Source organism: Tachyglossus aculeatus, chromosome 2 (genome assembly GCF_015852505.1).
Source record: "Tachyglossus aculeatus isolate mTacAcu1 chromosome 2, mTacAcu1.pri, whole genome shotgun sequence".
NCBI classification, from domain to species: Eukaryota; Metazoa; Chordata; class Mammalia; order Monotremata; family Tachyglossidae; genus Tachyglossus; species Tachyglossus aculeatus.
This window is the reverse complement of record NC_052067.1, coordinates 356,302-382,047: the sequence shown is the minus strand read 5'-3', so window position 1 is coordinate 382,047 and position 25,746 is coordinate 356,302. Positions and strand designations below refer to the sequence as shown.

General features: G+C 54.0%; 2 protein-coding genes across 3 annotated transcripts in view; both read right to left on the bottom strand.

The window, feature by feature from the left end:
- Nucleotides 1–7,878: 7,878 nt before the first annotated feature.
- FZD1 (frizzled class receptor 1) lies at nucleotides 7,879–11,166 on the bottom strand (the record flags this gene model as incomplete). The annotated part of the gene is given in 4 exon segments (XM_038742296.1): nucleotides 7,879–8,216; nucleotides 8,479–9,405; nucleotides 9,408–9,477; nucleotides 10,877–11,166. Coding segments are annotated over 4 exon segments (1,608 nt in total), but the record flags the coding sequence as incomplete, so codon positions are not given.
- A 6,644-nt stretch (nucleotides 11,167–17,810) lies between these two features.
- The window catches only part of CDK14 (cyclin dependent kinase 14), a 77,722-nt gene continuing 69,786 nt past the window's right edge, over nucleotides 17,811–25,746 (bottom strand). For both annotated transcript variants that reach the window (XM_038767521.1, XM_038767530.1), the window contains one exon: nucleotides 17,811–17,892. The gene's annotated coding sequence lies outside the window, so the exon portion shown is untranslated. The remainder of the gene's footprint in view (nucleotides 17,893–25,746) is intronic.

The window sequence follows — 25,746 nt, the reverse complement described above, 5'->3', positions numbered from 1 at the left end:
CATTAAATTACTGATATTATTGAATGCTTACTATGTGCAGAGCATTGTACAACACAATACAACCAAATTAGCAAACATGTTCCCTGCCCACATTAAGCTTTACAGCCTAAAAGGGGAAACATATATATGGTAGTACCTTTCACACACTAGCACGTGCATACATGTGTTCTGAGCACACTCACAGGGTTCTAAATCCAGCTCTGCTGCTTGTCTGCTGTGTGCCCTTGGATGAGCCACTTAACTTCTGTGTGCCTCAGTTACCTCATCTGTAAAATGGGGATTAAGACTGTGAGCCCCACGTGGGACAACCTAATTACCTTGTATCTACCCCAGAGCTTGGAACAGTATTTGGCACATAGCAAGAGCTTGATAAATACCATAATAGCAATAATAAATAATAATTTACCTCTTCCAAGAGCATGTCACATGTTGGGTCAATGACTTTGGGTCTTCAAAATTAAAGTGAGAATCCTAGAGAGGCCCCATCATTGGTGCCAGCGGTGGGGCTGAGGAGGAGGTGGGGGGCGGTTGGGGTTGGATCTGGGGCCTGCCTATTGTGGTTAATGAGCCCCGGTGCCAGGGCTGGGCCTGTGCCCTGCCTGTTGTGGTTAATGAGCCCCGGTGCTGGGATTCCCAGCAGAAAGCGGCCCCAGCATCAGCCGGGGAATTATGTAAATGCTGCTTCCAGCCCTGATGGAGCAGCAATTATAAGTCTGGGCAGCTGGGTGCTTCTGCCACGATAGGTGGTTTGCCAGAAAAAGCTGTTTGCATAATTGTCTGAGGGAGTCTTTGGCAGGAGCGTTGATTTTTCCAAAAGTCATTAAAATGTTTCAACTGGCAGCGGTTCATACAGGGTGGCGCTAGGAGGGCTAACTGAACAATGCGGGTGCCCAAGCGGGTTTCTGGTGCCTGCGGGTGCCCAAATGCCAGGATCCTGTCCCTTGGTCATCACACTAGTAGGTGCCCCCCAGGAGAGCAGGTGCCCAAAGGGGTAGTTGTATTTTTGGGGTGCTATGGGCGGGGAGCAGAGACTGAGATGGCTGGGACAGCAGATGGACCAAGATTACTAACACAATTATTGTGTTGGTACTTACTGAGCGATTACTCAGAGCTAAGAATTCCTTCAGTTCCCATTATAGATACAGGGTAATCTGACTGGACCCAATCCCTGCCTTAACCAGGGTTTACAGTCCAAAAGGGAAGGATAATAATAATAATCATCATCACTGCGGTATTTGTTAAGCACTTACTATGTGCCAAGGCACTGTACTAAGCACTTGCCCCCATTTTACAGATGAGGATACAGAGTCCCAGAGAAGGTAAATGACTTGCCTAAGGTAATACAGCATTCATTCATTCAATTGTATTTATTGAGCACTTACTGTGTGCAGAGCACTGTACTAAGCGCTTGGGAAGTACAAGTTGGCAACATATAGAGACAGTCCCTACCCAACAGCGGGCTCACAGTCTAGAAGGGGGAGACAGACAACAAAACAAAACATATAAACCAAATAAAATAAATAGAATAAATATGTACAAACATATATACATATACACAGGTGCTGTGGGGAGGGGAAGGAGGTAAGGCGGGGGGACGGGGAGTAGGGGGAGAGGAAGGAGGGGGCTCAGTCTGGGAAGGCCTCCTGGAGGAGGTGAGCTCTCAGTAGGGCTTTGAAGGGAGGAAGAGAACAATGGCTTGGCAGATGTGTGGAGGGAGGGCATTCCAGGCCAGGGGAAGGACGTGGGCCGGGGTCAATCAATCAATCAATCAATCGTATTTATTGAGCACTTACTGTGTGCAGAGCAGTGTACTAAGCGCTTGGGAAGTACAAGTTGGCAACATATACAGTCCCTACCCAACAGTGGGCTCACAGTCTAAAAGGGGGAGACAGAGAACAAAACCAAACATACTAACATAATAAAATAAATAGAATAGATATGTACCAGTAAAATAGAGTAATAAATATGTACAAACATATATACATATACACAGGTGCTGTGGGGAGGGGAAGGAGGTAAGGCGGGGGGACGGGGAGTAGGGGGAGAGGAAGGAGGGGGCTCAGTCTGGGAAGGCCTCCTGGAGGAGGTGAGCTCTCAGTAGGGCTTTGAAGGGAGGAAGAGAACAATGGCTTGGCAGATGTGTGGAGGGAGGGCATTCCAGGCCAGGGGAAGGACGTGGGCCGGGGTCAATCAATCAATCAATCAATCGTATTTATTGAGCACTTACTGTGTGCAGAGCAGTGTACTAAGCGCTTGGGAAGTACAAGTTGGCAACATATACAGTCCCTACCCAACAGTGGGCTCACAGTCTAAAAGGGGGAGACAGAGAACAAAACCAAACATACTAACATAATAAAATAAATAGAATAGATATGTACCAGTAAAATAGAGTAATAAATATGTACAAACATATATACATATATACAGGTGCTGTGGGGAAGGGAAGGAGGTAAGATGGGGGGATGGAGAGGGGGATGAGGGGGAGAGGAAGGAAGGGGCTCAGTCTGGGAAGGCCTCCTGGAGGAGGTGAGCTCTCAGTAGGGCCTTGAAGGGAGGAAGAGAGCTAGCTTGGCGGATGGGCAGAGGGAGGGCATTACAGGCCCGGGGGATGACGGGGGCCAGGGGTCGATGGCGGGACAGGTGGGACAGGCGAGAACGAGGCACGGTGAGGAGATTAGCGGCAGAGGAGCGGAGGGTGCAGGCTGGGTTGCAGAAGGAGAGAAGGGAGGTGAGGTAGGAGGGGGCGAGGTGATGGACAGCCTTGAAGCCGAACACAGCAGGCCGAAGCAGAGCTGAAACTAGAATCCGGGGCTCCTGACTCCCAGCCCTGCACTGCCCCCAACACCGTGAGTTTCCCAAGGATGGGCCGGGCCCCCACCCCGACACCCAGACCTCTCTGCCTCCTCTGCCCACTGAATAGTAGCTGTATGGGTGGGGCCGGCCGTGTGCCAGGCACTGTGTGGGGCGCTGTGCACAGCACGTGCGACAAACTGTCAGATGCCCAGTCTGGGCCGTCAAGGAGCTGGTCTATGTATCGGGGAGACCAGCAGACCCAGACCTCATCCCTAGACCAGGAAGGAAACTGAAAGCCCGGGTAATAATCATAATAATAATGATGATGCTATTTGTAAAGCACTATGTGCCAAACATTGTACTAAACACTGGGGGAGATACAAGGTTATCAGGTTGTCCCACGTGGGGCTCACAGTCTTAATCCCCATGTTACAGATGAGGTAACTGAGGCACAGAGAAGTTAAGTGACTTGCCCAAAGTCACACGGCTGACAAGTGGCAGAGTCGGGATTAGAACCCACAACCTTTGACTCCCAAGCCCGTGCTCTTTCCACTAAGCCACGCTGCTTCTTAACAGGACTGGGGAAAGCAAAGATGAATGAAAACACAGGTGCAACAGTTCAACAGACGCAATCCCGCCATTGGGAGGGTAGGGTGGGGTGGGGTGGGGGGCGAGGGGAGACAATCAGAGCAAGGCGGGAGAGGGTCTCCGCGCCCAGACCCCCACCCCAAAACTCGGGCGGGCGGCCCCAGCCTGGTTTCCATGGAAACGGCCGTGTGGTTCCTGACATGCATGAAATACGGAATTTTCTGCTCCGGGGGGATTCTTCAGCTGGCTGTTTTTTCACGAGCCTCGGAATCGCCTCGGAGCTGCCGCCTGGGAGAGGGTGGGCCCTTTGACGGCTGTGTTTGTCTCCCGGGGCCTGGGCCTGCTCCCAATCAATCAATCAATCGTATTTATTGAGCACTTACTCTGTGCAGAGCACTGTACTAAGCGCTTAGGAAGTACAAGTTATGAGATACGGACTCTCGGGGCGGGAGCTGGAGGTCCCCAGACCGGCCCTTCGGGGGCCCGACTGGGGACACTGTTGGGCTGTCAAAGCCAGCCAGAAAGTCTCCCCCTCTGGGAGGCCTTCCCTGATTGATCCCCACCTTCCCGATCCTGCCATTCCATCAGTCAATCCCCCTCCCGCAGCAACCCGGCTCCCGCTCTCACGTCCTCCCGTTCGTGTTGGATTTCTTCCTCTTTTTTTGCTGACTCCGGCCGATATCTGCGGGATCTATGCTGGTTCCCTGTTTTCCTTTCATTTGCACTAAGGGGAGCTGCCCCTTGATGACACGCACTTCCTCATCACCCAATCCTCAGCCCCACACCACTAACGCCCAGATGCGTAATTTATTTTAATGTCTGTCCCGCTCTAGATTATAAGCTCCTTGCAGACGGGGAACGTGGCTACCGACTCGGATGCATTGTGCTCTCCCAAGCACATAGTACAGTGCTCTGCACACAGTAAGCCCACAATAAATACCACTGATTGACTGTTACTAAACATTTAGTACAGTGTTCTGCACACAGTAAGTGCTCAGTGAATAACATTGATTGGTCAGAGCCCCTCGACAGCAGGTGCACAGCCAAACGTCCAGTACAGCTCCCTGCATGCTGGAACAGTGACCTGCACATCCCAGGTGTCCATACCACAGGGTCGATGGTGTTTGCGGGGCTGGGCCCCCATACTTGTTCATCCAAAGTCTCTGACAAGACTTGCAAGTTTCTCATCTGGAGGAAAAGACCCAAGATGTCGACTTTCTGACCCGTTGGCTCTTTGAAGGCTGTCCCTTCCAATCCTCATCCTCCCCTTAAAATCCCGGTCTCCCCTTCATCCCCAAGCTCAAAATGCTCTGGTGGGCACAGCTGGAATCCAAAACATCCCAGTACAACCTGGTACAGCACGGTATAACCAAGGACAGCCTAGTATAGCCTGGTACAGTCCAGGGCAGCTTAATATGGCCTGGAAACTGCTGGGAAATTCTAGCAACAGCCAAAGTCCTAGAAACAGTAACTTGAGAATTGGTGTATGTGAATGACGGTGCCTAAGAAAATATGCAACAACTGCAAACCACTTCGCTGAACCAGCCAGGAGTTCCAACAAACAACAGATCAAAAGGAGACCGAGGTGGCAACCCAGCCAGCACCAGGGGAGCCAGGCACATACCACCACCATCCTTCCCAGTCCACAAACCTGTAACTTTGCCATTAGACTCGACTCCGCTTTCATTTAGGGAAGCACTGTGGCCTCTGGATAGATCACAAGCCTGGGAGTCGGAAGGACCTGGGTTCTAATCCTGCCTCTGCCACTTGTTTGCTGTGTGACCCTGGGCAAGTCACTTAACTTCTCTGGGCCTCAGTTACCTCATCTGCAAAATGGGGATTAAGACTGTGAACCCTATGTGGGATAGGGACTGTGTCCAACCCAGTTACCTTGTATCTATCCCAGACTGTGAGCCCACTGTTGGGGTAGGGACTGTCTCTATATGTTGCCAACTTGTACTTCCCAAGCGCTTAGCACAGTGCTCTGCACACAGTAAGCGCTCAGTAAATACGATTGATTGACTGGTTGATTACAGTGCCTGGCACATAGTACTGGCAAAGAGTAAGCACTTAATGCCACAATTATTATCACTATTATTTAATCCACATAATACAATTGATTGTTTGGAGTCAGGCCCCTCATGGTCCTCTAGGAGCTGCTCAGCACAAGGATCCCTCCCTCCCCCAGGGGACACTACAATGTCCAGGGTCAGCAGCTTGGGCAAGTGTTCATATTAAACTACGCTACTTTGGTTTGGGCAAACTGAAACAAAAATTAGCATTTTAAATCAGATTTACATGCAAATTAGCAAAAAATAATGCATTTTACTGAATATCCTACTAGCTACTATGGAAACAACACAGAAAAAAATGTATATTTTGGAGGTTTTCAAAATAGACAAAGAATTTCATTTAGAGAGGACAATTAAATACGCCTTTAAGCAGTAAAAATCGACTCAGGGAAATGATGCATGATGTGCTCGCTCCACGTACAGAATCTGGAGGGAGGTTTTCCCTTGGTCTTCCACAAATTAAAACAGTGAAAAAAATCCTGGTCTGGGGCAGTTAGAGGAAGGAGGGGAGAAAGGGTACCTATGGGAAGCACCTCTCTGGGGGCCGGAAGACAGAGAGAAAACGGGGTCCGGGGGCCCGGGGGGTCCTGGGGGAGCGGAGTGGAGGTGGCTTAGCGACCTGGGTCTGTGGCCTCTGCCTGCGGGTGAGCCCGAAGGCAGAGGTGGCTCAACCTGCCCCTAGAAGCGGCCCCCACAACACCATCAGCAGGCCTCCCCAAGGCGGGGCAGGACAGGGCAGGACCAGGTTAGAGTTAGGGTACTCCGCCGGGCAGCAGGCACACAGAAACTGGGCACCAGCGGGGTCTTCGAGCAGCAGCTCTGCAGTGGGAGCGCAGGGATTCGGCAAGCCGGGAGATCAACATCATCACCACCACCACCAAAGAATAATAATAATAATAATAATTGTGGTATTTGTTAAGTGCTTACTATATGCCAAACACCGTACTAAGCCCTGGGGTGGATGCAAGCAAATCGGGGTGGACACAGTCCCTGTCCTATGTGGGAAGCACAGTCTCAATCCCCATTTTACAGATGAGGGAACTGAGGCACAGAGAAGTAAAGTGACTTCCCCAAGGTTACACGGCACACCTGTGGGGCAGCAGGGATTAGAACCCATGACCTTTGGACTCGCAGGCCCGTACTCTATCCACCGTGCAATACTGCTTCTCGAGGAGCAAGAAGCAGAGAAGGCAGACCTCAGTCAGGGAGGCCTGGCGATTGTTGGCTGGGGGTCGGCAGCAGAGGGTCAGGGGCTCGGCACCGACTGCTCGGCCAGGGACTGGCGGCGGGGCCGCAGAGTCGGGGCGTCCACCTGGTGCAAGATGAAGGGTGAGGGGTTGGAGGGAAGGGGGCTTCCTCCACCCAAACCGTGGTCCTCTGGGTTCCGACCTCCCCCATGGGCATGTGTGAGGTAGGGGAAACACGAGGCCCACAGCGGGGCCGGGCGCGGACAGTGGCAGGGACAACCACAAGGACAGCGGTGCAGGCAGCGGCACGGACAGTGGAAGGACAGCAGCACGGACGCACCCTTTAAAGCGCCCAGCTCTGGACTTTGTGGAGATCTTTATTATACGAAATATACAGAACATTTTATATTTACACCTGGAGCTCTTAGAAAGGCAAGTAGCCCATTGAAAGCCATAGAAAAAGTCACAGTCCTAGCTTCATTGCCAAGTCCTGCGGCCAGTCGGGGACGCCTGCCCAGTTGCCCACCGACTCCCCCGCGAGCGCTAAGCGGCCAATGCCCCGGGGGAGGGGCAGGAGGGCACGGCGGGGCGTACGGCAGCTCCTCTGTCCACTGGCCCCACCCAGCCCGCCGGGGTGGGGGGGGGGGCCCTCCGGGGTCTTGGCCCGAGGTTGCGGGGTGGGTCGCTGGTCCCTGTGGCTTCTGCCTTGGACTACTGATTGCGTGATGGGCGAAGGTCAGGGGAACCGCCAACAGCCTGCGGCCCCACAAGGCCAAGCAGAGGTCAGTTTGTGGTTCCTCAGGGTGTGTTATGGCCACAGGTACTAGTCAGCTAGCTACCGCATGCGCGCACTCAGACAGGGTGGACACCGAACAGCTCTGTGTGTGTGTGTGTGTGTGTGTGTGTGTGTGTGTGTGTGTGTTTTGGGGGGAGGGATGGGGGAGACTGACCCCGGCCCTCATGGGATGGCAGCGCTGGTTGCAGCTAGGATGGTCAGTGGCTCTACGGGACACATCCGGGCCTGGCCCTGAGACCCAGGAAGATCTCGCATGTCCAAGCCACAGACCAGTGCCTCTCCAGACCGGGCCCAACTTCCAGGCCGCCCCAGTACCCAGCAAGTATCCCCAGCTGGATGCCGGGGTCATTGAATGGGGTGGGCCTGGGGCGGCTGGACCTCGACCCGTGGTCTTTCTCTGCCCACCCACGGAGGGCGGCGGCCCCGCACTGACTGTCGGCCGCACACCCCTGGCCGGCCTCAGACAGCAGTCTCCCCCCATTTGCCGCGGGCCGCCAGGCGCGCGTAGAAGCGTCGCCAGGCCTGCAACGTCTTGCCCGCCCACACCCAGAAGCCCGACGTGATGCCCACCACCAGGGTCATGAGGTACTTGAGCATGCAGACGGCGAAGTCGGGGCCGGCGGGCAGCGGTGGCGGCGGGCAGGGCACGGCGAAGCTCTTACAGCTCTGTGCGGCCCAGCGGCGGTCCCACTGGGCGCGTAAAGCCTGCTCATAGAAGTGGCAGGCCAGGACGGCGGCGGCGGGCACGGCGTACAGCACGCTGAACACACCCAGGCGCACCTGAGAAGAGAGAGAAGCGGCGTGGGTTAGTGGAAAGAGGAGTTGGGCTTGGGAGTCGGAGGTTGAGGGTTCTAATCCCCGTTCCGCCACTTGTCAGATGCAAAACTTTGGGCCGGTCACTTGCCTCCGTGACCTCTTCTGTAAAATGGGGATTAAGATGCGAGCCCCCTGTGGGACAACCTGAGAGTCTTGTGTCTACCCCAACGCTCGGCACACGGTAAGCCTTAACGGCCACCGTCACGATCGTTACTCCTGTCATTACCATGAGCCGCTCCAGCTTGTCCGTGCGCCCGCCGCCGTGCTTCATGGCCGTGCGGATGCGGAAGAGGGCCACGAAGCCGGCCAGCAGGAAGGCCGTGCCCAGCGCCAGGTAGGTGAGCAGCGGCGCCAGTACGAAGCCGCCCAGGGCGCCCACGCTGCGCAGCCCCACGAAGCACACGCCACTCAGCACGTCCCCGTCCACCTGCCCGAGGGCCAGCGCCGCCACCGTCCGCGCCGCCGGCACGGCCCAGGCGGCCAGGTGGAAGTAGGCGGCGTTGGCCCCGATGGCCTCGTGGCCCCACTTGAACCCGGCCGCCAGGAACCAGGTGAGGGACAGGACGACCCACCAGGCCGAGCCGGCCATGCCGAAGAAGTACAGGGTGACGAAGAGCAGCGTGCAGCCCTCGCGCTCGGTGCCCCGCGCCATGGTGCGCGCCCCGTCGGCGGCGAAGCGCTCGTTGCAGGCGGCGCGGTCGCCCAGCGCGAAGCCCACCAGGTAGGCCCCGGCCCAGGCCACGTGGCAGCCCGACAGGAGGACTACGGGCCGCTCCGGGTAGCTGAAGCGCCGTGCGTCCAGCAGGTAGGTGAGCACGGTGAACAGCGCCGAGGCACAGCACAACGCCGACCAGGCGCGCGAGAAGCGCCGCTGCTCGGGCCTGAAGTGGAGGAGCCCGTGGGCGCGGGCCGGCTCGCAGGGGGCCCCGCAGTCCGGCTGGCCCAGGAAGCGGTAGTTGAGGTGGAAGGGGATGCGCAGGGCCCGGGGGCAGGAGGAGAAGAAGAAGGAGGCTGGATTCGAACTGTGGTCCAGGCCCGGGCCCGAATTCGAACCAACGCCGCCGCCAGGGGGCGCCCTCCCTTGCGGGTGGCTGGACCCGAACTCAGGGCAGCAGGTGGCGCCACCTAGCGGCCGTCCGCGCCTGCCCCACTTGCGGACTGGTTCCGCCCCACGCACAGCTCCCCGCCGCCCTGCACCGGCAGCCGCTCGCAGCGCTGCGCGTCATCATCAATCGTATTTATCAATCGTATTTATTGAGCGCTTACTATGTGCAGAGCACTGTACAAGGGCTTGGGAAGTACAAATTGGCAACATATAGAGACAGTCCCTACCCAACAGTGGGCTCACAGTCTAAAAGGGGGAGACAGAGAACAAAAGCCAAACATACTAACAAAATAAAATAAATAGGATAGATATGTACAAGTAAAATAGAGTAATAAATATGTACAAACATATATACATATATACAGGTGCTGTGGGGAAGGGAAGGAGGTAAGATGGGGGGATGGAGAGGGGGATGAGGAGGAGAGGAAGGAAGGGGCTCAGTGTGGGAAGGCCTCCTGGAGGAGGTGAGCTCTCAGTAGGGCCTTGAAGGGAGGAATCAATCAATCAATCAATCGTATTTATTGAGCGCTTACTATGTGCAGAGCACTGTACTAAGCGCTTGGGAAGTACAAATTGGCAACATATAGAGACAGTCCCTACCCAACAGTGGGCTCACAGTCTAAAAGGGGGAGACAGAGAACAAAAGCCAAACATACTAACAAAATAAAATAAATAGGATAGATATGTACAAGTAAAATAAATAAATAAATAGAGTAATAAATCTGTACAAACATATATACATATATACAGGTGCTGTGGGGAAGGGAAGGAGGTAAGATGGGGGGGATGGAGAGGGGGACGAGGGGGAGAGGAAGGAAGGGGCTCAGTCTGGGAAGGCCTCCTGGAGGAGGTGAGCTCTCAGCAGGGCCTTGAAGGGAGGAATCAATCAGTCAATCAATCGTATTTATTGAGCGCTTACTATGTGCAGAGCACTGTACTAAGCACTTGGGAAGTACAAATTGGCAACATATAGAGACAGTCCCTACCCAACAGTGGGCTCACAGTCTAAAAGGGGGAGACAGAGAACAAAACCAAACATACTAACAAAGTAAAATAAATAGGATAGATATGTACAAGTAAAATAAATAAATAGAGTAATAAATCTGTACAAGCATATATACATATATACAGGCGCTGTGGGGAAGGGAAGGAGGTAAGATGGGGGGGATGGAGAGGGGGACGAGGGGGAGAGGAGGGAAGGGGCTCAGTCTGGGAAGGCCTCCTGGAGGAGGTGAGCTCTCAGTAGGGCCTTGAAGGGAGGAAGAGAGCAAGCTTGGAGGATGGGCAGGTGGAGGGCATTCCAGGCCCGGGGGATGACGTGGGCCAGGGGTCGATGGCGGGACATTTTGTGCTCTGTCTTCCCTTTTTAGACGGTGAGCCCACTGTTGGGTAGGGACTGTCTCTATATGTTGCCAATTTGTACTTCCCAAGCGCTTAGTACAGTGCTCTGCACTTAGTAAGCGCTCAATAAATACGATTGATGATGATGATGATGACAGGCGAGAAGGAGGTCCGGTGAGGCCAGTGGAAGCCGAACCTGTTCAGGAGCGCCTCGCAGCCTTGCCGGGCCCGCTCGCCCGGCGGCCGGCACGGCGGCAGCGGCCGCTCCAGCCCCGTGCACCCCGGCGCGTCCACGGAGCACGGGAAGAAGCGCAGCTCGGCCGAGCACTGCACTGCACTGCACTGCACCTTGGCCAGTGGGTAGAACTGGGGCACCTCCAGCCCCGCCTCCTCCTGGCTCTCGTGGCCCAGCAGGTTGGGCAGGACGGTCTGGGGGTGGGCCAGGTCGGCGCACGGAGGGACGTATACATGTATATGTGTTTGTACAGATTTATTACTCTATTTATTTTATTTGTACGTATCTATTCTATTTATTTTATTTTGTTAGTAGGTTTGGTCTTGTTCTCTGTCTCCCCCTTTTAGACTGTGAGCCCACTGTTGGGTAGCGACTGTCTCTATATGTTGCCAATTTGTACTTCCCAAGCGCTTAGTACAGTGCTCTGCACATAGTAAGTGCTCAATCAATACGATTGATGATGATGATGATGATTGATGATGTATATATGTTTGTACATATTTATTACTCTATTTTATTTGTACATATCTATTCTATTTATTTTATTTTGTTAGTAGGTTTGGTCTTGTTCTCTGTCTCCCCCTTTTGGACTGTGAGCCCACTGTTGGGTAGCGACTGTCTCTATATGTTTCCAATTGTACTTCCCAAGCGCTTAGTACAGTGCTCTGCACATAGTAAGCGCTCAATAAATACGATTGATGATGATGATTGATGATGTATATATGTCTGTACATATTTATTACTCTATTTATTTATTTATTTATTTTACTTGTACATATCTATTCTATTTATTTTATTTTGTTAATATGTTTGGTTTTGTTCTCTGGCTCCCCCTTCTAGACTGTGAGCCCGCTGTTGGGCAGGGACTGTCTCTATATGTTGCCAATTTGTACTTCCCAAGCGCTTAGTACAGTGCTCTGCACATAGTAAGCGCTCAATAAATACGATTGACGATGATGACCGCTAGCGGGAGGGGCCTTGAAACGGCGCGGGCTCCCTGCGGAGGGGCCTTGAAACGGCGCGGGCTGCCGGCGGAGGGACCGTCGCCCAAGTGCGGGTCAATCAATCGTATTTATCGAGCGCTTACTGTGCGCAGAGCACTGGACTAAGCGCTTGGGAAGTCCAAGTTGGCAACATATAGAGACGGTCCCTACCCAACGGTGGGCTCACAGTCTAAAAGGGGGAGACGGAGAACAAAACCAAACATACTAACAAAATAAAATAAATAGAATAGATATGTACCAGTAAAATAAATTAATAAATATTGTAACAAATATGTACAAACATATATACATCTATACAGGTGCTGTGGGGAAGGGAAGGAGGTAAGATGGGGGGATGGAGAGGGGGACGAGGGGGAGAGGAAGGAAGGGGCTCAGGGTGGGAAGGCCTCCTGGAGGAGGTGAGCTCTCAGTAGGGCCTTGAAGGGAGGAAGAGAGCGAGCTTGGCGGATGGGCAGAGGGATTGGGGGCATTCCGGGCCAGGCGTCGACGACAGGATGGGCGAGAACGAGGCACAGTGAGGAGGTTAGCAGTGGCAGAGGAGCGGAGGGTGCGGGCTGGGCTGGAGAAGGACAGAAGGGACGGGAGGTAGGACGGGGCGAGGGGATGGAGGGACAGCCTGGAAGCCCAGGGGGAGGAGATTCTGCCACCGCCCAGGGCCGCCCAGGGCCGGGCAGGGAGGGGAAGGGGGCTCCCCCGCCGGGCAAGCCACCCACTCGTTCATTCATTCCTTCATTCAGCTGTACTTATTGAGCGCTTACTGTGTGCAGCGCACTCCACTGAGCGCTTGGAAAGTACAATTGGGCAACATATAGAGACGAGAAGCATTCGTTCATTCAATCGTATTTATTGAGCGCTTACTGTGTGCAGAGCACTGGACTAAGCGCTTGGGAAGTACAAGTCGGCAACATCTAGAGACGGTCCCTACCCAACAGCGGGCTCACAGTCTAGAAGGGGGAGACAGACAACAAAACATATTAACAAAATAAAATAAATTCATTCATTCAGTCGTATTTATTGAGCGCTTACTGTGTGCAGAGCACTGGACTAAGCGCTTGGGGAGTACAAGTCGGCAACATTCATTCATTCAATCGTATTTATTGAGCGCTTACTGTGTGCAGAGCACTGGACTAAGCGCTTGGGAAGTACAAGTCGGCAACATCTAGAGACGGTCCCTACCCAACAGCGGGCTCACAGTCTAGAAGGGGGAGACAGACAACAAAACAAAACATATTAACAAAATAAAATAAATTCATTCATTCAATCGTAATTATTGAGCACTTACTGTGTGCAGAGCACTGTACTAAGCGCTTGGGAAGTACAAGTCGGCAACCTATAGAGACGGTCCCTACCCAAAAGCAGGCTCACAGTCTAGAAGCAGCGTGGCAGTGGAAAGAGCCCGGGCTTTGGAGTCAGAGGTCATGGGTTCGAATTCCGCTCCGCCACATGTCTTCTGTGTGACCTTGGGCAAGTCACTTAACTTCTCTAAGCCTCAGTTACCTCATCTGTAAAATGGGGATTAAGACTGTGAGCCCCACATGGGACAACTTGATCACCTTGTATCCCCCCCAGCACTTAGAACAGTGCTCTGCGCATATTAAGTGCTTAACAAATGCCATTATTATTCTTATTAATAATAATCCCTATTCAACTTCAACTTCTAGACTGTGAGCCCACTGTTGGGTAGAGATTGTTGACAACTTGTACTTCCCAGGCGCTTAGTACAGTGCTCTGCGCATAATAAGCACTCAATAAATACAATTGATTGATTCAACAACGGGCTCGCAGCCTAGAAGACAGTCTCACAGACATGAGAAGCGTGGCTCAGTGGAAGGAGCCTGGGCTTGGGAGTCAGAGGTCATGGGTTCTAATTCTGACTCCGCCACTTGTCTGCTGTGTGACTTTGGGCAAGTCACTTAACGTCTCTGTGCCTCAGTTAGCTCATCTGTAAAATGGGGATGAAGACTATGAGCCCCCACGTGGGACAACCTGCTTACCTTGTATCCCCTCCAGCGCTTAGAATAGTGCTTGGCACATAGTAAGCGCTTAACAAATACTATTTTTTTTTAGAAGGGGCAGACAGACAACAAAACACAAGTAGGCAAGTGTCAATACCATCACTCCTTATCGGGGTCGGGGGGGGAGGCCCATGCCCCCCCCCCCCCGCCCTCGGGACAGCTCGACGGCCACGCGAGGGGACCCAGGGTCCTCCCTCGGACCGGTCCCCGAGGGTCCAGGGCCTGGGTCAGAGGTAAGTGAGGAGTGGAGAGGGCCGCAGGCCTGGAGTGTGGTGCGCCCCGATCTCTCCACCGACCCCCCACCCCTGTCCTGGAGCTTGGCCCCGGAGACCCTTCTGACCCCACCTTCAATATCAATGATAATAAATAATAATGCTGGTATTTGTTAAGCGCTTACTATGTGCAAAGCACTGTTCTAAGCGCTGGGGTAGATACAAGGTGTGGTCCCACGTGGGGCTCACGGTCTTAATCCCCATTTTACGGATGGGTAACTGAGGCCCAGAGAAGTTAAGTGACTTGCCCAAAGCCACACAGCTGACAAGCGGTGGAGCTGGGATTAGAACCCGTGACCTCGGACTCCCAAGCCCGGGCTCTTTCCGCTGAGCCACGCTGGTTATCAAGGAGAGGATCGGGCAGCTAGACCCCTTTGGTCCGGGACAGATAGGGCAAGTGATCTTGGTCGAGCTGCAAGGGCCCGGGTTGGGAGTCAGAGGTCGTGGGTTCTAATCCCAGCTCTGCCACTCGTATGCTGTGTCAAGTCACTTCGCGTTTCTGGGCCTCAGTCACCTCATCTGTAAAATGGGGATTGAGACTGTGAGACCCATGTGGGACAAGGAGTGTGTCCAACCCAATTACCTTGTATCTATCCAAGTCCTTGGAACAGTGCTTGGCACATAGTAAGCACTTAACAAATAATGATCGAATGAATGACTGAAATACCTTAATTTGAGAAGCAAATACAAATACCTGGAGAAGCAACGTGGCATAGTGGAAAGAGCGTGGGCTTAGGAGTCAGAGGATGTGGTTTTAATCCCCGCTCCGCCACTTGTCCGCCACTTTTAGACTGTGAACCCACAGTTGGGTAGGGACTGTCTCTATATGTTGCCAACTTGTACTTCCCAAGCGCTTAGTACAGTGCTCTGCACACAGTAAGCGCTCAATAAATACGATTGATTGATTGCTGTGTGACCCTGGGCTTAACTTCTCTGTGCCTCAGTTACCTCATCTGTAAAATGGGGATGAAGACTGTTGAGCCCCATGTGAGACAACCTGATTACCTTGTATCTCCCCTAGCACTTAGAACAGCGCTTGGCACATGGTAAGTGCTTAACAAGTACTATAATTATTATTTATTATTATCTGGGGCAAGTGGGGAGGCCGGAGGAAGATGCACCCCCTGGGAGCGGGTGACTCCCCACCACTCCCCAACTTCTGACGCCCATCACCAAAATCATGCAGCAGCTCAGCACACATGATTACACTCAAAGCGGGTGGTTCCCCCCCCCCCCCCCAAGACCCCTGCCGCCCAGAAGACAGAGGGACGATCAGCTACACTTTATTCCTCACTGGGTACAGAAGACAAAGGTTACAACAGACATAGTCCAAGGTTGCTCTCAGAACACAGACGAGCACAAGTTCTAACAAGGAATGCGACAGCTGCTTTCTGTCCCACTCCCTGCCCCGGGTCCTGGGCGCCGCCAGAGTCCAGAGCCCCCAGACGGGGCGAGTGGAAGGCTGCCGAGCCCGGCCCCAGCTGAAGCCCTCGTACACATGACACCAAGAGCCCGGCCCCTAACTGAAGCTCTCATACCCACGGCACCAAGAGGGTGAGCAGGGGCCAAGTCCTGGGGAAACTGAGCCCTGGAGGGTGGGGTTGGATATCCAAGTTCGATGAGGCACATGGGAGGCTGGGTCTGGGGAAGGCCCAGGTTTGGGTAGCGTGCCCCCTCACCAGAGGTGGGGGAGGTGGGAGCATCTTCTAGTGTTCCCCCCACCCCACCCCAAGGTGGGGGGGTGCCAGACTCCCGAACAGCCCCACCTGGAAATGGCAGAGAAGCAGGTCAGGGCCACGGCCACCCTCCTGCTGCCCCGGCATGTGGGCGGACTGGCGGGGCCATGGGCGCAGCTCTGAGGGGAGTCCTAGGCGCAGAGAAATGGAGCTGTTCCCGAGGCCATCCCTGAAAACTCCAATCCCAAGTGGGGCCTGCAAAGTGGGCAAGGGAAAGGCCAGGAGCTTTCCATCTCTGCGACCAGATCTGAGGTCTGAGCCCAGTTGTAAAGGAACGGGACGTGGATCAGCCAGACCAATCTCCTGCGCCAGCCATAGGCGCACCATGAAGCAGGGCAGCCGAGAGCGCTCTGGGGAAGCAGCCACCCAGGGTTGGCACCCCAGATATGCCCTCCCATGCCCAGTAGTCATTTTTGCAGCCCTTGCAGGTCCATGGTGCGACCCAGCCCGCCACACCAAGGCAAAGGTCTAGTCAATATTCCCGCCTTGGCAAACCACAGAGCTGTAGTTGGAGAGCTGTAGCTGGTCCCGACCAGGGGTGGATGCTGAGCTTGGAATTTGACCCCCTTTCTCCCCAGTTCTTCACCTCCTGCCCGGCAAAACAAACCTCCAGGCTGACCACACTGGTCTGGGAGCTACAGCCAGTCCAGCCATGACAACTGGATTTATGTGTGGTGGTGGAGGTGACAGGCTTGGGGCCTGGGCTAAGTCTTTCTCCTCCCGAGCAACAGACGGCTGTGCGGCCTGCCCACTCCCTGGAATATGTCGGGCAGCAATGCCCACTGGGCTAGGAGCCACGTCTCCTCAGTGGTCTGCCTGTCCATCGCTCTGAGCACTGCCACCGCCGCCAAGGAAGGACACAGTCTGGCCATCTCCACTCCAAAGCATCCTCCGGAGGCATCAATGGAGCAGGGTCCCAGGAGGACCAGATCCTTCTCTAGTCAAGCTCCCCTCTACCCCAGTGGGAGTGAAACCCCCAAACCTTGCTCCTAATAGGACCAATATACCCCTCCCACAACCCCCACCTGAATGGCAGTGTCCCCCATGCATCCCCCCAACCCCTCCCCATACTATTCATCCCAGGTCAAGGTGTCTCCCTTGGCTCACCAATCCAACTTCCCCCAAGCCTGGCTATGCCCCTTCCTGTGGGATGGAGTGGGGAGTCCCTGCTGTCTCCAGAGCCGACTGGGGTGGGTGGGGGTGACTCCACAGCCCCCGGAGCTCCTTGGACTCGGGTCTGCTCTCCCTTCTGAAGCGGACTGGGGCGAGGGGTCCATTCAGCAAATCCGGGGTTCCCAGCACCACATGGGCTCCCCACCCCTGTCCCTCCACACTGGGAGGGAACTGCGGGTTAGATGGGACGGAGGGCCAGGGAAGAGGTCCCCCTACCAGAAGAGGCCGATCCCATCCCGGCCACAGTCAATGTACCTTCCCCGGCCTCAGCTGAGACCGAACGGCTGAGAGCCCCCCGGTCACCCAGTTGGCATGTGTCGTCTCTGAGGAGGCACGTGAGGCCAGTCCCCGAGGAGAGCAAAGCCCTGCAGGACCAGCTGGGAGCTAGTAGCCAGCGGGTTTGAGAATGTGGCTGCCCGAGCCATGAACTCCCATTCTTTCATGCTGGACGCTTGGGGGTCCTCGTTGAGGGGGAGCACCGCGGTGGTGGCTCCACATCTGTCCCACGGCCACGGCTCCACATCCACCCTGGCGCCGTGGCAGTGGACACAGCAGGACCCCCGCAAAGGGTAGTGCCTCCGGGAAATGAAGCCAGGAGCAGACAGGCCCCCAGAGGGGCAGGAGTCTGGCGGGACCTGGGCAGGTTCTGTTGTGGTAGGGCAGAGGGGCACCTTGCTCGCCGTGCAGGGACGAGAAACAGCACCAGCCTGCTCCTTGGCCAGGCTCCGGCTCCGGTAGTCGCCCACGCCACAGCAGCTCCTACGGGAGGAAGGAGAGTGGAATGAAACAGAGGTCTGGGCTGGCAGGGCCTCCCCGAGAGCGACACCGGCCAGGTCTGAGGAGATAAATCCTGGCCGACCTGCCCCGACTGACCCTGTTATGTCCCCACAGGGTCACGCCACCGAGCCAACAGCTACCAAGTGAGCGCCTGTCTCGGCCGGTCCCGGGGTCCTGCTGGAGAGAGGGTTGCTCCGAGCTGAGCGTTGAATCGATCAGTGAACTGGGCATGTCCTGGACATATCTCCATGATAATAACCATAATAATCTTGGTACCTTTTAAGAGCTTACCATGTGCCAAGCACTGTACTATGTCCTGGGCTAGATACAAGATAAGTAGATCGGACACAGTTCCTGTCCCACATGGGGCTCACAGTCTAAAATGAAGGGAGTACAGGTGTTTCAGCCCAATTTTCAAATGAGGTACTGAGGCACAGGGAAGTGAAGTGACTCACCCAGAGTCACACAGCCAGCAATTATGACAGATTAGAACCCAGGTCCTCTGACTCCCAAGCCCATGATGCTTCCCACCTTTAGCAGTGTTACCAACACCAGAAAGACAAATATCAGAGAATGCACTGACCACAGAAGCATCTCATTGTTCTCCATCACTGGCTAGATAATAACAACAATAACAGTAACAATGATAATAATAATTGTGGTATTTTTTAAGTGCTTACTATGTGCCAAGCACTGTACTAAATGCTGGGGTAGATAATTGGTTTAGAATCCCCATTTTAAAGATGAGGGAACTGAGGCACGGAGAAGTGAAGTGACTTGGCAAAGTTCACACAACTGGTTGTGGGCAGGTTTCCCAGAATGGCTCCTGAAGGATACTGTCATCCAAACGTTCACAGAATCACAACATGACTTCAGACCAGGGCATGGCAGGGCGGCCATGATTTTGGCTGCGTGTCCTACGCAGGGAACAGCACCAAGCCTTTCCAGGATTTTCCTGGATCTTTTGAAAGCATTTGATTCGCGCAGCGTACCTGGTCTCTGGAAACTCCTAATCGAATTTGGCTGCCCTGAAATGTTCATCAAGACTCTAAGACAGCTTCACGACAGTAGGACTGCCCAGGTCAGAGCCACGGGTGCTCTGTCTGAGCCATTCCCCACCACCAATGGGAATAAAGCCGGGGGGACAGTAGGCCCGGTCCTGGGCAACCAGTTCTAGGCAGCCATGTTAGAGGATGCAGCAGGTATAAGAGTGAGCTTTGGCCCCTCTGGGAAACTCTTCCATTGCAATAAACTTCGAGCATCATCCAAAGTCCTGGGAAACAGTCATTCCAGAATTCCATATGTAGATGACTGCACCCTAGAGGCCTATCCCAAATCCCAAATGTAAACCACTTCACCAGCTCGGCCAAATGCTCCAGGCTAATGATTATTCTAAAGAAAGCTGAGGGGATGCATCAGCCTGCACCAACGAAGCCATACACACAACCAAAAATTCAGATGGGCAACACAGAGCTGAATGCTGTGGCAGAATTCCGCTACCTAGGTAACACATTGATCACTGATGCAATGATGCTCAACCACAAAAAAGCTACCCTCAGTGGGGAGAAGGGATAACAACAGGATACCTAAACAACTGCTTTATGGAGAGCTGGGATTGGGAAATGGACAACAAAGAGGGCAGAAGAGATGAGAGCTACGTGGTGGGGCAGGCTAGGTAGATCAGCAAGCTAAATGCCTTGCCCTCTTGATTCTGCCCAATTCTTTTGTAAATGGTACTTTTTAAGCACTTTCATTCCTTCATTCAATCAGATTTATTGAGTGCTTACTGTGTGCAGAGCACTGTACTAAGCACTTGGAAAGTACAATTCATCAACAGATAGAGACAGTCCCTACCCAACAACAGGCTCACAGTCTAGAAGGGGGAAGCACTTTGTGCCACGCACCATTCTAAGCGCTAGGATATATACAAAGTAATTCGTTTGGACACAGTCCACGCCCCACATGGGGCTCACAGTCTTAATCCCTATTTGACATATGAGGTATTTGAGGCCTAAAGAAGTGAAGTGACTTGCCCAAAGTCACACAGCAGACAAATTGTGGAGCCAGAATTAGAATCTGGGTCCTTCTAATTCCCAGGCCAGTGCTCCATCCACTAGGCCATCATCATCATCATCAATCGTATTTATTGAGGCCATGCTGTTGGGGTGCAAGGCAGAGCTCCCCTCTGCTACATAGGCCATGCGGGTGCCATCCCCAGGGCTCTCTGCAGCTCTGCTTCCCTTAAACAGTTCCACGAGGGATGGGGAGGAAACATGCATAATCCTGGATCCGGAGTTCCCAGCCATGGCTATCTCCAAGAAACACAACCTGGTTCTGGGGCAGTAAATGGTCCTTCATTTCCTCGTGGTTACCCCAAATGCAGCTCCATTCTGGCCCACATAGCCTCTGAACTCTTCAACTCTCAGATAACTGGGCTCCAGCCTCATGTGTGGAAGAGGTGAGAGCTAGATGTGGGGCTAGCCAGGGAGGGGGAGGGCTGGTTGCGGGCGGGGGTGGCTGGCCAGAGGAGGCCAAGCTGCCCACCAAGATGACTCTGCATTATCAAGCCCCTGGGCAAAATCCAGTGTCTCTGCCCCACTCGGAGCCAGGCTCGGGGAGACACGCTTTCTCTCTCTGTGCCTGTGTTTTGGGTATTTCTGGGGAGGGGCTAGGGCAACATGGGAGGACTGAGGACCAAGCCCAGCAGCTGGGCCCTAAGTAGGGCCTGATCTCTCCCCTCTACCTGCTTTCACTGACACAGTGGTGAGACGATTACATGACCATGGGTGACGTAACGCTGTCTGGGGGTCGCCTGCTCTGAACCCGCCAGAAGGCAAGAGGCCCAATGTCTGGGAGCCGACGATTTGGTTGCCACAGGACACAAGAGACGTGAACAGACTATCTGGAACTTGGGACATGTGGCCAGTGGCTATTGTATCCCCATCCTAGTTTGTAGCTCTCAGGTGTGAGTGAATGTGCCCCAACAACCCCTACCCCAGCCCTGCCAGGGCCCTGTCAGGCTGTGCTGGATGGAACAGTCTTCGGCCTCTATCACTCTCCACACAGGATCTGGCACCCTGGAGCATCACCTCGCCCCAAGTCCCTGCCCGACTCCCGCCCATCTTTTCTTTGCCACGGCTGGCCCTTCATCGTCACCAAGCACTGCTGCACTAGATGCTAAGAAATGTACGAGAAGTATACAATTTGCAGGTGGTCCCTGCTCACAAGTGACCATCTAGCAGAGAGACAAACAGAAAAGTGGTTAACTACGAAGAGTCCAGCTGCCATCGTAACCCCCCTGACCATCCAGTCTGACCCAGGAAGTTCCCAGCGTCCCACTGGGTATGATGGCTCTGTCCAGTCGGGGGCAGGATGGGGAAGTCTAAAATATTCCTGCTTACTCCCAAACCCCTTGCTGGATGAAACTGCTATGACGGGGAGCTCCTTGAGGGCAGGGAATGTGTCTTCTACTTACGTTGTACTCTGCCACTCAATGGTATTTATTGAGAGCTTTCTATGTGTAGAGCACTGCACTAAGTGCATGGGAGAGCACAATACAACAGAATTAGTGGACACATTCCCTGCTCACGATAAGCTTACAGTCTAAAGGGGGAGACAGACTAGTTCAAGCAGCTGGTTCAGCGCTCTTCCCTCCAGGGGGTGCTCAGCAAATCCACTGATGGATAGGTGAGTATGTCAATTGGCCAGATGCTCACCTCATGGGCAGGCGATGGTACAATTGAGTGGCTTAGCAGCCACAAACTTTCAATCTGGAGCATCTGTGCTCCCGGCGGCACCTGCCCAGGCACCCTCAGTTGAGCAGTAAGGCTCAGGGAGGCTTGTGGAGGGGGAAGGCAGCTGGAGAGCACTTGGATGAGGATCGGCTGGTGGTGAGGGGCCTGAGGGCCCTGGGTGCAGCTCAGGGGCAGAAATGTGATTCAGAAATGGGTTAGAACGGGTTCCCATCTCCACATGGGCTGAGGGGATGTCACCGCCCTCCTGGGGCCGTGGCTGGGCCAGGGTTTCTGGTCCCATAGAGGCAGGAAAGAGGTCAGGGGAGAGGCCCAGTGGGAATCCTGGAAAAATAGCAGACCAATGTGGGTGGCCAAGATGGCAGCAGATATCAAGGCTGGGTCACAGCACTAGGCATGGGGTCGGCAGAGCGCCTCAGTCACTCTGGCCAGCTGTAGGGCCCGCATGGGAAAACTCTCCTCACTTCTGTCTTTCTGGCCCAGCGGGAACTTAATGGGCAGGGATGAGAGATTGCGAGGGGCGCAGCCCAAACCACCAGCGCTCTCTCTGCTCCATTCAGGGTGTCAGTACCGGGACGTGTGTCCACTGTTCCCTGGCAGCTGTGCCCCCAGACCCATCTCCCGGGTCCCCGCCTGCTTGGTCAAGACTTCAGCCTGGGAGGTTTTCTCTCCATGTGGTGGGTGGCTATCAGGAGCCGTGTACAGGGTCAGAGGTCAACATGGCCTCTCTGCTGCCTCATGGGGTTCCAGCCACATCGCAGTTTCCTGCCACGGGGGAGCCAGGGTGTGCAGCTGGGAGGGTGATGGCACGTGGGGAGAAGGTCACTTGGAGTCGAGCAAAGCACCGTTGGGCAGCTGCCCCGCAAGGCAGGTTCTAGTGTCTATGTCAGGGAAATGGGAGGAAAACAGACGCATGTGCAGCTGAGCTTGGCTAAACCCACGATTCTAGACAGTGAACCCGCTGTTGGGTAGGGACCGTCTCTATACGTTGCCAACTTGTACTTCCCAAGCACTTGGTACAGTGCTCTGCACACAGTAAGCGCTCAATAAATACGACTGAATGAATGAATGATTCCATGTGGCCGTCAAGTGGATGAACCTGTATGCCGCCTGCAGCAGCCATGCCCACAACCCCCTCAAGCTCTGGGGACAGAAGGTAGCCGAGGTGGGCAAGTCACTTAACTTTTCTGTGCCTCAGTGACCTCAGCTGTAAAATGGGGATTAAGACTGTGAGCCCCGTGTGGGGCAGGGCTCAAGCACTTAGTACAGTGCTCTGCACACAGTAAGTGCTCAATAACTGTGATTGAACAAATGAATGACAGAGATTGTGTCCAACCTGATTAGCATGTATCTACCCCAGCCCTTAGTGCAGTGCCTGGCACATCATAAGCACCTAACAAAATTCATTAAAAAAAAAGACTCTTCTGGTCTGGGATTACAGTCTTTTGTGAGGGATCAAACCCAGGGCAAGAGACGTACAAGGTGGGGTCGGGGGGTGGGGGGGCTACGAGCAGCAGAGTGTTGAGGTCTGATTCCAGGAATTCCCCAAAACCCACCAGACCAAAGTACTCCCCATCTTCAAAACCTCCTGAAATCCTACCCCTCCAAGAAGTCTTCCCTGATTAACCTCCTCTTCCCCAGACCCTATCCATCCATCAGTATGGCTTTGTCCTTAACTCACACTTACTCATTTGTCTCTTCATCCTGTCACATTCCTGCACCCACTATTTGTAAATAATATGTCTTTCTGCTTCCCAGTCTTTGGAGGGAAGCTCCCTGAGGACAGAACACAGGCCTGGGAGTCAGGAGACTGGGATTCTAATCCCAGCTCTGCCCTGGCCTGCTACAGGATCTTGGGCAAGTCACTTCACTTCTCTGGGTCTCAGTTTCCTTATCTATACAATGAGGATTCAATAGCCATTCTCCCTCCTACTTGAGAGTCTGAGCCCTATGTGGGACAGGGATGGTGTCTGACCTGATTAACTTGTATTTCCCCCACAGGCTTAGATCAGAGTTTGATGCAGAGTAGGGGCTTCATAAGTATTCCAATTGTTATTACTCTACTCTTCTTCTGTGTACTCAAGCACTGAGTACACTGTCCCCTTCCCGGACTGAGTGGTCAACCCAGCTCGAAAGGATGATGCCAGGGACCAAGCGGTTGGCCCAGCTGGGTCAGACAATGCCCCCTCACCCTCAATGGTCCCAGTAGTCAGTCCAGGCTGGTTCGGGCTGGCGGATGATAATGTACCTGGGAGCCATTCTACGGGAGCAGAGGGAAGTGGGCCATCAGAATCATTCTCTGAGACAGTGTCCAGCCAGCCCTGCCTCAGTGGAAAGATGCTTCCACAGGCTGAAACTATGGTGCAGCCCAAAAATTCTGCAAGGCCACTTTGGCCCTGACCTACCCACCTCTGCTGCATGGTGCGTGTGCAAGGGCAATGTGGTCCCCGGCGTGGCAGCCGGTTCGACAAGAACCCCTGGTCCAGTTTGCCCTCGGTCTGGTCCACCCACACTGGCTGCTAACAGGTCCGAGCCCCAGGAGATGCCCTCCAACCCCACAGTTTGGACATTGGGTGAGTAGATCACGGGCCGCCACCTAGCCAAGCTGCCTGGCGCAATATGGATCGATTCCCCAACTGTCAATTCATTCTCCGACTGTCAATCTTCCCACAGCATCTACCGCAGCAGCAGTCAGAAAACCCGGAGGGGGAGCAGGGAGGTTAGTGGACTGGGGTGAGGGACAGCGAGGGGCAGGAGGAAAACCCGGAGAAAGTGCAAGAAAGACTGGGACTGGGGAGAGGGAGATCCAGGGGCGGGAGGAAAACCGGGAGACAGAGGCTGAGGGAGCAGCAATGGCTGTTGAACCCTGGCTGAGACAGGGGAAGAAGGGAAGGAGGGGAAGGAGGGCAGGGTCTGCAGCGGAGAGGACAGGGCAGAGCCTGACACTGCTGTAATTGCTGATTTCTTGGTTCCTGGGGGTCGGCCGGGGTGGCTCCCTTGGCGATGCCACTTGAAGAGGCTCAGACAGACATGACATGGGAACAGGGGCAGGGCCGGGAACACAGAGATTCCTGTGGCTATTGAGTGTGGGCTGGTGGCCGATGCTCTCACCAAACCGGACCTGCATGAGGCAGAAACTGGTTCAGGCCCTGCCCCCCTTCGCCGCATGCAAGTCTGGACATAGACCAGACCCAAGCAACAACCCCACTCCCCCCGCCCCCAGCACTGGTGCAGCACTGGTGCAGCACTGCAACTCTCAGGGCTAATTACCGGGGAGGCTGGCTTATTTTTCTTTATTCTGGTTACGCAAACAGTTGATTCAATTCAAATCCAATTTAGCTGTTACTCCATAGGGGGAACTAATCAGAAAAGAAAGATCATGGAAATATTTGATATGAAATGCAGATTGCTAGCACCATTCCCAAGTACAGAGCTCTGCACACAGCAGGCACCCAGGAGAGCCCTTTGTACACCACAGGCACTCAGCAGAGTGCTTTGTACACCAGAGGCTCCCAGTACAACATCTACACAGAAGGCACCCGTTTATATCCTGCCTGCATCAGGAGGCCAGTAAAAGCTGAGGAGGAGGAGGAGGAACTTCAAAGCATCTAAGTTAGGAAACGGTGAGTTTTCTACAGAATCATCCAATAGAACCGTTATCGCTACAACATTATATGCACTAATATCAAATAAGTGCTGCAGCGCTTGGTGTAATTAAACCTGTAATCATACATCTTTCCCCCATTTAGAATAATTAGGCCAATAGCCCCTTTTAGAGCAATCAGGATGTATAAATTGGTGGTGCTGGACGCTGGACCAACTGAATTGAAAAATGACGATGGGGAGAAGTTAAGAGGAGACTCCCCCACTCAGGGTGCACAGGGACCCAGTGGACATGAGGGGCTCCATCTCAGCTGTCATTGACCATGCTCTGATGCCTGGAGTGGGTTTTTCTGGCATCTCTCTGTCCTGAGTGGGCAACAGCAGTTCTCTCTTCATACCTAGAGAAGCATCATGGCCTAGGGGATAGAGCCTTGGAGTCAGTAGGACCTGGGATCTAATCCCGGCTCCACCACCTGTCTGC